Source organism: Pistacia vera, unplaced genomic scaffold (genome assembly GCF_008641045.1).
Source record: "Pistacia vera cultivar Batoury unplaced genomic scaffold, PisVer_v2 Contig202, whole genome shotgun sequence".
Lineage (NCBI taxonomy): Eukaryota > Viridiplantae > Streptophyta > Magnoliopsida > Sapindales > Anacardiaceae > Pistacia > Pistacia vera.
The window spans coordinates 223,022-236,990 of NW_022196005.1; the positions used below are offsets into that span (position 1 = coordinate 223,022).

Genomic DNA, 13,969 nt, shown 5'->3' on the forward strand with positions numbered 1-13,969 from the left:
CTCGTCTTTTTCATTTGAAAGAGTGGGAAAAGAAGAGAAAAGGGGCAGAATAGAGAGCAGGAGAGAAAAGAATAGAGAGCACGTTTTTGGCTTGAAATGCTCAAAATCCAACAGTAAAACATCATCCAGTTTTGATGAAATTTTAGTATGTTGTTAATGGTGATCTGCTTTACATCCAACAGTTTGGATTGTCATTCCTTCCCTTATTTTTCTTTATTGATGATAGTGTAAGATAAAATTATATGTGACTCATTAATATATAAATAACATTATTACGGTTTAATAATAAATTGAACATTATTCAATTACCATTTTAATAGTTGTACATGTTGATGGAATGTGTATTTGAAGGAAGTTTACTTCCTAGAATTGTGGTCCTCTCTTGCATATTAAAGAAAGCTAGAATGTATTTTCTCCATCAATTAGCAAAACAAAAGTTCTTGAAAATTAAAGAGAGGAAAGGAGAGAGAAACTAGTATTCTTAATCACAGAAATCATCATCAACTAGTATCATGGCTCTAGGTATGTCTTTTCTAATTAAGAGTTTATTATTGTTTTATAACATGTAAAATTCTTGAAATTCAAAGATTTTGCAATTTAATGTTTCATGTAAACATATTTACATGTGGTATTAGAGCTAGAGTTTAGAATTCATGATTTTTCTTGTTAAAACAAGGAATGAGAATTTTGTGTTAATTATAGTGTCTAAGTTTAATTGCAATATGATAAACATGATTTTCGCATGATTTCTGTGATTATAATTAAAGATGTTTGATGATTAATGATGACTGGAAAATTGAATGAATTTATGAAAGAGTTAATCTGAGTTCAAAACTTACCGTAGTTCCAGAAGCAAGATTGTAGGACTTGGGTTCAAGTAAATATGTTAAAAATATGTTATTTCACTTTTATGTTAATGATTATTATATATATGTTAAAGTCCCACAATAATGATTAATTGGTTAACATATTATTGTATTTTACTGTTAAAAATTTCCACTGAAATGAATTTTGATAGCTAAAGTAATTTTACTTTATTTCTATTACACTCATTGCATATTCATGTCTCACTAATATGTCTGTAGCATGAAACCAAAGTCTTTTAAGGCATGATGATATTGCCATTGCTGGGTGAAATAATATATTGTTATTGTTTGTTGGCGGCAGCAGAATAATGAAGAAGAAGCAGATTTAGGGTTCATTCGTTTTTTTTAGAAAATATCAATAGGGATCCTAACTATTTAGGAAAATTATTAAGACCTTAAACATTTAAGAAATTTTAATAAGGTCACTAAACTATTGGGTAATTTTTTTCCCCTAAAGTTTATATTAATTATGTTTTGACCCCTAAACTGTATTGAAATTTTTTAGTCCCTAATAATTAATGTAATTACATAATGAACCTAAATTTATGTAACATTTAGTTTTAGAATTTATTTTATGTATGATTTGTAAATCACTAAAGTGGTCAAATCATTAAGATAAATAAATTCTAAATTACATAATATTATTCAATTATCAATCAATTTTGATGCTATGAAAGACATTATAATTGTTTATTTGTGGGTAAATTGAATTCATTGGTATAAGACATTTCTAGATCACCCAAAGGTTGATTAATTGTTCTTGTAACTAATGAAAATAATTATTGGTAATTGAGACGTGCTATTAGTTTCGTTTACATGTCCAAAGATAGTTTATGTTTCTATTTAGTGCATTTATAATTATCAAATTACGTGCAATTTAATTAGCATCATTATGTTTGTTAGTATGTCGTTGTATCACCCAAAGGAGAACACCAATATACATTTATTATTTAGTTGAATTATGTGTTTAATTTTATAACTCAAAGCATTAATATATGAACATTATATTTTGTAGTACCTATTCCTGTTTCTCTTCATTCACAAGCCACATAAATTTGTACCTATGTTTAATGTGCTTAATTTTTCTAATTGGTGTGTGCAAATCCAGTTCCACTTAGGTGTTATGGATCTTGATTTGTCCCTTCAATCAGAGAGACCAGCTGCTATTACTGATGCTAGCGACAAAGAAGAAATGACCTACCATGATGCTTGGGTAAGGTCAAATAGACTGAGCTTAATGTTTATGCAAATGAGTGTAGCAAACAATATAAAGTCTACTCTTCCCAAAACTGACAGTGATAAAGAATTTATGAAATTTGCGGAAGAGTGTTCTCAAACTGCTAATAAGTCTCTTGTTGGGACACTAATGGCGATTTTAACCACCATGAAGTTTGATGGTTCTCATGGCATGCATGAGCATATTATTGAAATGTCAAATATTGCAGCAAGACTTAAGTCCCAGGGGATGAGTGTGGATGGGAATTTCCTCATACAGTTTATCATAAACTCACGCCCTCCTAAATATGGTCCATTCTAAATGAACTACAATACCATGAAAGATAAATGGAATGTGAATGAAGTTCATGAAATGCTTGTTCAGGAAGAAACAAGACTTAAGAATCAATGAACACATTCCATTCACCTCGTAAGTAATTAAAGAGATGGAAAGAAAGCTGGAAAGAAACATGGAAAGGGTAAGCAGGGACCAAGTAAGGTGAATGCTCCATCTTCTCAAAGCCATAAGAAGGAATACAAGAAAGATAAGTGTCACTTTTGTGGAAAATCGGGACACTTTCAAAAAGACTGTCTGAAACGTAAGATGTAGTTCAAAAAGAAAGGTAAGCCTAGTGTTTTCTTGTGTTTTAAATCAAATTTAGCTTAAGTTCCTTATAATACTTGGTGGATTGATTCTAGCTATACCACTCATATTAATTTCTAATACAATGCAGGGATTCCTTATGACCTAAATCGTAAATCCAAATTAAACATTTGTCTTCATGGGTAATCGAGTCAAAGTTCCAGTTGAAGCTATTGGAACTTATCAACTGATTTTAGACACTGCACATCATTTGGATTTGTTTCAAACACTTTATGTACCTTATATTTCTCGCAATTTAATTTCATTCTCTAAACTTGATTCAATTGGATATTGTTTTAAATTTGGAAATGGATGTTTCAGTTTATTTAGGCATAATCATTTCATTGGTTTTGGTATTCTATGTGATGGCTTATATAAGTTGAATCTTGATAATCTCTTTGCTAAAACCCTTTTGACCTTGCATCATAATGTAACTAAACGTGGTTTAGTAAATGAATGTTCTACTCACTTGAGGCATAAGTCTCTGGGTCACATTTCCAAAGAAAGATTGGTAAAGAATGAAATCCTTCTATACTTGGATTTTACCGATCTTGGTATATGTGTGAATTGTATTATAGGGAAACAAACAAAGCACACAAAGAAAAGAGCCACAAGGAGCACACAACTTCTTGAAATAATACACACCGATATATGTGGACCTTTTGATATTCCATCTTTTGGTAGTGAAAGGTATTTTATCATCTTTATTGACGATTTTTCATGTTATGGTTTTGTTTACTTGTTGAATGAAAAATCTCAATCAATAGATGCGCTAGAGGCGTTCATTAATGAGGTTGAAAGACAATTAGACAGAAAAGTGAAAATTATTAGGTCTGATAGAGGTGGTGAATATTATGGAAAATATGATGAAACAGGGCAATGCCTAGGTGCATTTGCTAAGTTCCTGGAAAAACGTGGCATATGTGCCCACTACACTATGATAGGTACACCATAACAAAATGGTGTAGACTACCATGTACTTGTTAAACAGGGTTCCTAGTAAGACGGTTTCTAAGACTACTTTTGAATTGTGGACTAGTAGGAAACCCAGTTTAAGACATCTGCATGTTTGGGGTTGCCAAACAGAAGTAAGGATTTACAATCCACATGAAAAGAAATTGGACTTAAGAACAACCAGTGGTTTCTTCATTGGATATCCAGAAAAGTCTTAAGGGTACAGATTTTATTTTCCTAGTCATAGTACAAGAATTGTTGGAAATGCTAGGTTCATAGAAAATGATGAAGTTAGTGGAGTTTAGAACCACGAAGTGGAAATTCAAGAAGTTAGGATGCAAGTTCCTTTACCCTCAATTTCTCTTAAAGTTATTGTTCTTCTTATTATTGAACAATTAAACAATAGGCAAGAACAACAAATGAATTATCAGCCAACCCACAACGAAAATAATGTTGATAAACCTACAGTAGATGAATCACAAGAAATGTTATTAAGAAGGTCTCGAAGATCAAGAAGGTCTATTATTTATGAGGGCTATGTGGCATATCTACAAGAGTCAGAATTTGACTTAGAAATTGATACAGATCTAGTTTCATTTTCACAAGTCATTGAAAGTGATAATTCTACTAAATGGGTAGATGCCATGAAAGATGAGCTAAAGTCTATAGAGCAAAATGATGTTTGGGACCTTGTTGAATTGCCTAAAGATTGTAAAAGTAAATGAGTTTTTAAGACCAAGCATGACTCAAATGGCAATATCGAATGACACAAGGTCATACTTGTTGCCAAAGGTTTTACATAGAAAGATGGTATTGACTATAAGGAAACTTTTTCACTAGTTTCTAAGAAAGACTCTTTTAGAATTACTATGGCTTTGGTAGCTTATTATGATTTAGAGTTGCACCAAATGAAAGTGAAAATTGTCTTTTGGAATGGGAATTTAAAAGTAGAGGTTTATATGGATCAACCGGAGGGTTTTTCCATCGAGGGAAAAGAAACCATGGTGTGTAAACTTAACAAGTCAATATACGAACTTAAACAAGCTTCCCGCCAATGGTATCTTAAATTTAATGATACCATCACTTCTTTTGGATTTAAAGAAAACGCTGTTGATCGGTGTATCTATCAGAAAGTTAGTGGGAGTAAGTTTATAATTTTGGTTTTATATGTTGATGACATCTTGTTGACTACTAATATTTTTTCTTATTACACAAGACCAAGAAATTTCTTTCTAAGAACTTTGAAATGAAAGATATGGGAGAGGCATCTTATGTGATTGGGATAGAAATATTCCGGAATAGATCATAAGAACTGTTAGGGTTGTCTAAAAAAGCATACATTAATAAAATTCTAGAACGCTTCGGAATGGAAAAGTGCTCATCAAGTGTTGTTCCAATTTAGAAAAGAGATAAATTTAGCCTTATCAATGTCCAGGAAATGGGTTGGAATGCAAACAAATGGAAGGGATTCCATATACGTCAGTAGTTGGGAGCTTAATGTACCACAGGCTTGTATTAGGCCAGACATCAATTTTGCTATTAGAATGCTCGACCGATAGCAGAGTAATCTAGGGATGGATCACTGGAAGGCTACAAATAAAGTTCTAAAGTATTTGTAAGGAGCAAAAGATCATATGCTTACTTATAAGAGATCTGATCATCTCGAGGTGATTGGATATTCATATTCAGATTTTGTTGGGTGTGCTAATACAAGAAAATTCACATTTGGCTATTTGTTCCTTTTAGCTAAAGGACCTATACCATGGAAGAGTGCGAAGCAGTATATTGTTGCTACATCTACTATGGAAGCTGAGTTTGTGGCTTGCTTTGAGGCCACAATTCAAGGGAATTGGTTGTGAAACTTTATTTTAGGACTTGTAATAGGCGGTAGTATTGCCAGGCCACTAAAAATTTATTGTGATAATTATGCAGTAGTCTTCTTCTCAAAAAACAACAGATATTCCAAAGGTGCTCAACATATGGCATTGAAATACCTTGCCGTTGAAGAAAAATTTCATAAACAAAAGGTGTAAATTGAACATATTAGCACAAATCTCATGATTGTGGATCTGATGACTAAGGGATTAACTCCTAAGACATTTATTGGACATGTCGATAGGATGGGCATTATTAAGAAATTTTAATGATTTTATAAGATTATGATGTAACTGACATTTAATTTGGAGCTTAATTATGTATTGATTCTAATATTTATGGATGTTCATATTATTATTTGTATATACATAAATTACTTTAAATGATTTGAAAGGGTTTGGTCTCTAATAAAGACATTACAGTGGGCCATTATGTAATTTTTACTTATAGATCATGTTAAGTAGAAAGCTAATATTGTGGTACCAAGAAGGGAATATGTCGATTTACTGACATGGAACTGCCATGACTCACATTAGTCTATGCTTAATAATGAGCTTATGATCTGATCAACATTTGAGGTATTATAGTTTTATGTTATGCACGTTATGTTTTATTTATTAAACCATGAAGATTTATTCTGTCACATGGGCCAAGTGGGAGAACGTAAGATAAAATTATATGTGGCCCATTAATATAATAGTATCATGGTTTAATACTAAATTGAACATCATACAATTATTATTTCAACAGTCATACATGTTGATGGAAAATGTATTTGAGGGAAGTTTATTTCCTAGAAACTTGGTCCTCTCTCTGCCTATTAAAGAAATCCATAACGTATTCTCTTCATCAATTAGCAAAACAAAAGTTCTGGAAAATTAAAGAGAGGAAAGGAGAGAGAAACCAGTTTTCTTAATCACAAAAATCATCATCAACTAGCATCATAGCGCTAGGTACGTCTTTTCTAATTTACAGTTTATTATTGTTTTATAACATGTAAAATTCTTGAAATTCAAAGATTTTGTAATTTAATGTTTCGTGTAAACATATTTATAGGGAGACCCATACTTTTTAGTTTGATTTATTGTGTTGTTACTTACTTTTGAGTGAAGATTCTTGTTGATTGTATGCCTCTAGCTTTTTCTAGGGAAATTTTTTTAGTGATAATCTGTTATTTGATAATTGAAGTTTTGTGTGGGTGGTTTACAGTCACCTCCTGGTTTTTCCTTCCACCTTAAAAAGTTTTCCATGTTAAAAGTTAGGTGTGTTGATTTGATTGTGATTGCCTTAATTTATTTGCTTATTTGATTGGTGGTAAATCAGTTGGCTTGGTTGCACAAAGAGGGGAAAAAGATTAGATTTTCCTCTTAGTTTTGGTTGATTGAGATTGAATTTGCAGCATTATCCCAACACATTAAAACTATATAAATATATTGAATTTTAGTTATTATTCATATGATAGTATTAAAAAAATGTCAATCATCCTATTTAATTTTTTTTATTTTTTGGGTTTAACAGTATGCTTTTGAAAATTAATCTTATGTTTTTCTAATCACAAGATTTTTTTTTCTTTACTGAAAGTCATTGATCTCTACTGAGCTTGATACAAAATATAAATAAAATCTTAACAATTTTTAAATTCCTAATAAAAAATTCATTTAATTTTAACAATTATTAATAAATCTTTTCTAAAATTGTTTGAGACATTTATAAAGTTTTAAGAAATTACTAAAATCTGATGTTAGAGACAACTTATGAAGTCATTAAATTTAGAGTAAACGACATGTTCCCACCCCTAGTTTCATAAATTCTAGATTTCCACCATTAAATTAACAGAAAATTGTTTAATATAATGGTCAAAGGGTAAAGTGGTCATTTGCACTATATTAAATCTGAAATGAAAATGAAAATTTTAAAATAACCCTCCACATCTAAAATTTCTCTCACAAGCACCCTCTCTCTATAATTTCTCTCGCAGTGGCCAAATTTGGCCTTTGCGTGGGCCAAAAGCAGTGGCCAAATGGTTGCTTCTTGGCCCTCACGGTGGCCAGATTTTGGTCGTCGCGCGGGCTTGTGCACGCTAGAGATACGTGCAGGACCAACGCACAAGGGGGGAGATGTGCTTGGGTGTTGGTTGGGGCAAAGGGTCAAGCAAGTGGTGGGTCTAGTCCAAAGGTAGGTGGTTTTGGTGGCCAGCAACAAGGAAAATGGTTAGAAAAAAAAAAAAAAAAAAAATCAATCAACAAGAAGAAACACTTCCATAAACAATCATTTTCCCTTCAACCAAGCTTCAAAACAAACTCCTAATTAAAACACAGTTTCAAATGTCACACAAGTCATTGGGGTGGTGGAGGTTTTAGAGAAGGGACGCCGGTGGATCAAAAGATAGTGTCGGAGTAGGTTTTCGTCACTGAAATTTGTCAAAAATCGGCAAGAAGCGCGTGATTCCACAATGAGTGATGCCAACAATTTGGTGGTGTAGAGGGTGGAAATGATAGGGGTTTTTATGAGAGGTGAGGGGATGTGTTTAGTGGTGTCGGGGGTTCCAACGACGTTGGAACCAGGCCAATTTGGCCTGAAAGCGACAATCACATGGTGGAGGAGGTCATGGAGGGCCGTGAAGAAGAGGAATGTTAAAGAAAATGGTGTTATTGAAATAAATTGGAAAGTAAGATGATTATTTTCAAATGGGCAATACTATACCTAGAACTCAATCTCACAAATTGTCTCTCGTAACCCCTAGGTGGCAGCTCTTACTTTTTTGCTGATGAATTTCCCAAAATTCAAAATTCATCAGCAAAAAACTGGGAACTGCCACATAGGGGTTGTGAGAGAGAGTTTGTGAGATTAAGTTGTAAGCTAATTATTATTGTCTTCAAATTCTATTAATTTGGGGCTTAAAAAGTAATTTATTAATTTATTTTTCAAGGACAGTTTGGTAATGACACTCTGTATACTGTGTTAGAATGCAATAATCACTAACCGTGTTAATTTAAGGGTGAGAATCTAGAATTTATGAAACCAGAGGTAGGACTTTGCCATTTCGCTAAACCTTGGGTGGGAACATGTCGTTTACTCTTAAGTTTATTATCAAACCAAATTTTAAGAGTGAAAATGACATCACATTCTAGTTAAATCAATCCCAAATTTATAATGTTTATTGTGGTGGCCTTTGGATTCATGAAACAATAATCTACTTAAGGTTGTGTGAGTCATGAGGGTTACTTCAATTTAATTATATAGTTGACGACGATAAATTATTAAACTTATTTATCCCTTTCAAATTGTCATTTCCAAGATTATTGATAAACATAAAATTAACTTCAAGATGTTTATTTAATTGAATCCAAGATTTTCATGAGATTATGGACATGTTTTATTATTATTATTATTTTTACTTTAAATCCTCATACGCTGTGCTCGAGTATAATTGTAATTATGTAAAGGGCTCCAATATGTTACCTTCAGGAATAATACTGGGTGATTGACAGCCGTTGACGTCGCTCCCCGAACATTATTGTGATAAGATTAAAAAATTCTCATTAGTTGTATGGATTCGTGTCTCTCTCAATCTAATAGAGTTTATTTTATATATCTCCCTTAAGTTTTTGAAGAAATTATTTGTTTTATAAAACTAAACTGTATCCCTTTTGTATCTTAAGAAAAAAAAAAAAAAAAAAAAACTCCAAGAATCTCCTCTAATATTTGAGAAAAGGATTATAAAAATGATTAAAAATTGTGGGGTTTTTAATAATTCACCAACTTTCAAAACCCTACACCTTTCCATTAAAATACCTCATTAAACACCAAAATGCCATCGTCCCGACCTTTCAAAACCTTACCAGACGGGGCGGACCCAGCCCCTTGGCCCACATTTGAAAAAAAAAAAAAGTTTATATAGACTATTAAAAAATTCTATTAATATATATATATATATATATATAAATATTATATATATATATATTATATATATATATAATTATAATATATATATAAGTCTACCTTCAGATTTAAAAAAAATTGAGAAATATTATATAATATCCAGACTCGTAAAAAACTTATTATTAATATATATATTTCAAACCTACATCATATCAAAAGTTTAAAACTTTCAACCACTTTTTTCTATGTCAATCTGTTTTTTATGATTTTATCCCTAAAATTCTTTATTCTCTCATTCTCTCTTTCACTTTCTCTATGTTATTCGTTCTTAAAACTTTTGAAGACTGAAATTATTGAAGCTTTCACTAATCAAGGTGCCACAATTAGCTTCGTTTTCTGTTTTATCAATTTTAGGTATGTGTATTGCTCATTTCATTTTAATTTACTTTAGGTTTGAATCATACTTATTTTTTGAAGTTTTTTATTCTAATTTGATGGAAAAAGGCATGCATTTTGTGAGTTTGTTTTGTTTTTTTGTTTAAGAATGTTCATGCGTTCCCAAATTAAACCTTAACTATATTTTACTGAATGTTATTCTTCATCCTTCACCCATCACTTTCCTACATTTCAAACGTCATCGCTTGACTAGCTCCTTTTTATGTAACAGACCGTACCCTGACTCTGATACCAGTCCGGCCACTTCACGCAAGCGCCCTTCGTGACTCCTTTTTATGTAACAGACTGTACCCTGACTCTGATACCAGTCCGGCCACTTCACGCAAGCGTCCTTCGTGACAATATCACGAAGGACGCTTGCGTGAAGTGACTGGACTGGTATCAGAGTCAGGGTACGGTCCATTACATAAAATTCAAAATTATTTAAGAAGTTTGAGTTATTATCTATGTTTATACTAAGAAAATTTATCTCTTTTTTATTAATTCATATTAAAAGTCAAGGTAACGTTGACTTAATTTAAGTTTTGATTGTAGCTTAGGCTATGCCTGATCAAAGTTATGAAAATTTATATTATAATCTTTGAGAGCGAAAAAAATTAAAAAAAAAAAAAAGAGAGAAATTTGTGTAGAACATTTTTTTGAATTATGATTGTTGTGAACTCTTTTAATTATATTAGATTTAAATGGATCATTAGATTTCCGTGGTCTTTTGCTCTCTTTAATTGAAAAAGTTTTTCTACATAAAAATTTTCTTATGTTTCCTCGTGAATTGGATGTTATTTTCAACATAATTTGCTCAATGTTATGCTTTTCATAGATTTATTCATGTAGTAAAGTATTGTGTTATTGCATTACTTTATTATATTATATCATTTACTTAAGGTTTGATAATTTTTTTAAAGTTTTCATTAGTTGTTTGACAAACAATGGCAGAATTGTGGAGGTCCCCCCGAGCAAAAATCCTGGGTCCACTACTGTTACCAGACATACACATAACATCATGACCACCGTATTATTCTACAAAAACCAAAGAGTATTACACACTTTATCAAGATAAGATCATTGATATATAAAAAGAATACTTTTTCAATGTTTTGTTATTTAGTGCTTGCGAAATCAATTTAAATTATGTGTTGTCATACGAAAAATTGTTTCCATTGGTGGAATTATACTTGGTTGTTGTAATTTTTTTTTTTTTATCGTATAATTATTGAATCAATATATCAAACGAGAGTGAGTGAACATAAGAAGCCTTGGAATTTTTATTGACGATCACTTTGCATGAAATTACCCAATTCACGTGGTGTATCACGCAAAGTGGATCATATGATTTCGAAGATCCATCACATCAACTAGGTTATTTTGAGCAAAGTGACAGTTTTAATTGTATTTAAAGTTTAATTTTGCATTTTTTATCATTCGTATAATTGCATGACTACTTAAAATGAACAGTAAATTTGGTCCTTTGACCGGTTATAGGGAGAGGTAATATGCCTTTAATCACTTCCCGTGGTCCTTCCACGTGAAATGATGAATACCAAAGGCATCATTATCATTATCCATTTCACGTAATGAACCACACAAACTAGGAAATCAGTACGCAAACTCATTGGAAGCCATAAACGCAAACCTCAATATAAATATTTGCGAAAAAAAAAAAAAAAAAAAGAATCAATTTTCATCACATTGAAACACAAATACACTTCATATCGTTCAAATTGAAAAACTGATATATATTTTTTAACAGAAAATTTAAAATTTCTCTTAGTTTTTACATATAGCAAATTTGCTGAACGACATACACCTACCCATAGTTTGTTGTAAAGACAATTTGGTATCCAAAAGGTTTAAAAATGACAAACAGTTACTTTTCATTAAAATCTGTTAATAAATTCCGTCTGAATAAGGGCAGTGTCGTAATTTTCCATTCAATTAAAAAAAAGGCCAATTTCCTCTCTTTTCTTCTTTCTTTTTCGCTGCATTATAATAAACAATACTTCAATGTCTTCGTCTCCACCACTTACCACCTTCTAATGAAACTCCATCTCTGACTCTCTATTTCCAATCTTCCTTCTTTCTCTCTAAAGATTTTGCCTTTCCAAGTTTTGGAGGGAGAGTAAAGGGTCCTTGAGTTTTTTTTTTTTTTTTTTTTTTAAGGAAGGTTGATCACACTTCACACCCCTTTAACCATCATGTCTGATTTAGCTAAAGAAGCTTAGAGAAAAATATCTTATACAACTCCAACTACACCCACTAAGGACCAAGGTTTTATTCTATTCTTGATCCTTATCAATACCTGGGGTGGTGGGTGGTGGGTTGGTTGGGGAAGTAGTTGGTGTTTTTGGTGGAGGTGAAGCTTTTGGTGGATCAGATGGTGGTGATGGAGCTGAATTTGATGGTGGAGGAGGACCTGTTGGTGGATTGGCCACTGGTGGTGGTGGTGGAGGGGAATTCGTTGGTGGAGGTGAACTCCTTAGTGGATTAGATACTGGCGGTGGTGGTGGTCGAGATGAACTGGTTGGTGGATAAGAAACAAGTGGAGATGATGGTGAAATGGATTGTTGAGGAGGAGGAGGAGGAGAAGGTGTAGATGTCAATGGGGGTGGAGATGTTTTTTGAGGAGGTGGTGGTGAGACAGGTGGTTGTGCAGGAGGCGACGGAGTAGAAGGTGTGGAGGGGTCAGGTGGATTTGCATTGGGCTCACACGGTGAGGAGGTTGTAGGAGGTGGAGAAGATGGCTGCGATGATGGGGGTGGACTGGTGTTAGATGGTGGTGGACGGAGGGTGCTGGAGGTGGCACAACAGTTGGAGATGAATTTGGAGGCAACATGGCAATAAAGAAAATATTTGAAGAAAAGAAAAAGAAATAAGAAAAGAGACGAAAGTGGTCTCTTTTTCGGCTGACTGCAAAATTATCATACTGTCCTTCTTCAAACAGAATTCGCTAATAGATTCTAACGGAAAGTGATTGTTTATCATTTTTAAGCCTTTTGGGTATCCAATTGTCTTTATGACAAATTATAGGTGGGTGCATGTCGTTCGGCCATAATAAATTTAATCAAACCAATATGTGAAATGATAATTAGGCAGCCTAGAAGTGCTATCTTGAATGAATGGAATGAGTTATTTTAGACTATAGGTGTAATATTTTTTTTTTTTTTTTTTGAGCACCCATTAAGTGATATATATAATTTTCCTATTCAGAACCCTCCAGAGTCTAAGGCTTCGTTTGGTTCAAAATTTAGGGGTTTTGGGAAAAGTTTTTTGAAAAAAGTTAAAAAAACGTTGAATTGGGCGGGTATTACGATGTAAAATTTATAAATTAATAAAATGCCCCTTATGTTTTTTTTTTACAAAATACCCCCTATAATAAAACATTAAAAGTTAACAAAAACACCCCTAACCCACCCTCAAACACCCCCAGCCGACCACCACCACCGGAGGTGGCCGGAGTCTCCTTATGGGCGCATGACCGGTTGGATCTTACCGGTCATACGCCGATATGGCCTTTTCCGGCCAGATCCACGGCCAGATCCACAGTGGATCTGGCCGGAAAAGGCCAGATCTACTGTCAGATCTGGCCGTCAACTGCCAGATCTGGCCGTATTTGCTCTCAACGACGGCCAACAAACGGTCGTCGTTGATGGTCAACGATGACCATTTGTTCCATCAACGACGACCGTTTGTTGGCCGTCGTGACCGAGTGTTACGGCCAAAGATCTGGCCGGAAAAGGCTAGATCGGCGCACTACCGGCTAAATTCAGCCGGTAGTGCGCCATCCTACCAGATTCCGGCCATTTTCCGGCGGTGGTGGCCGGAATCTGGTAAATGTGGATTGTTGGGGTGTTTTTGTAATTTAAAAAAAATATTTAGGGTATTTAATTAAATTAACAAATTTAGAGAGTTTAAAAAAAATTAAATAATATTGAAAATAGTATTCCCAAAAATGAGAGTTTTTGGGTATTTTACTATTTAACTTTTTTGGGAATACTAAGAGTAGTATTCCCAATCTTGAACCAAACGAAGCCTAAATTGCTTTCTTTAGAATGAGTCAACTGAAAATTTAACCATTAAAATA

The 13,969-nt window shown here is 33.1% G+C and overlaps 1 protein-coding gene across 1 annotated transcript; it reads left to right on the forward strand.

Moving 5' to 3' along the window:
* Positions 1–4,097: 4,097 nt before the first annotated feature.
* On the forward strand, positions 4,098–12,729 carry LOC116128717 (keratin, type I cytoskeletal 10-like). The gene is made up of 3 exons (XM_031414470.1): positions 4,098–4,395; positions 12,248–12,412; positions 12,515–12,729. The coding sequence occupies exons 1-3, from the start codon at positions 4,098–4,100 to the stop codon at positions 12,727–12,729; spliced, it is 678 nt and encodes a 225-aa protein (XP_031270330.1).
* The last annotated feature ends 1,240 nt before the right edge of the window (positions 12,730–13,969 follow it).

Coding starts and splice junctions, on each gene's coding strand:
- LOC116128717 (XM_031414470.1), top strand. CDS start 4,098: ATGAATTATCAGCCAACCCACAACGAAAATAATGTTGATAAACCTACA. Junction 4,396..12,247: donor ATTGCCTAAAGATTGTAAAA/GTAAATGAGTTT, acceptor GTGGAGGTGAAG/CTTTTGGTGGATCAGATGGT. Junction 12,413..12,514: donor TGGTCGAGATGAACTGGTTG/GTGGATAAGAAA, acceptor TTTTTTGAGGAG/GTGGTGGTGAGACAGGTGGT.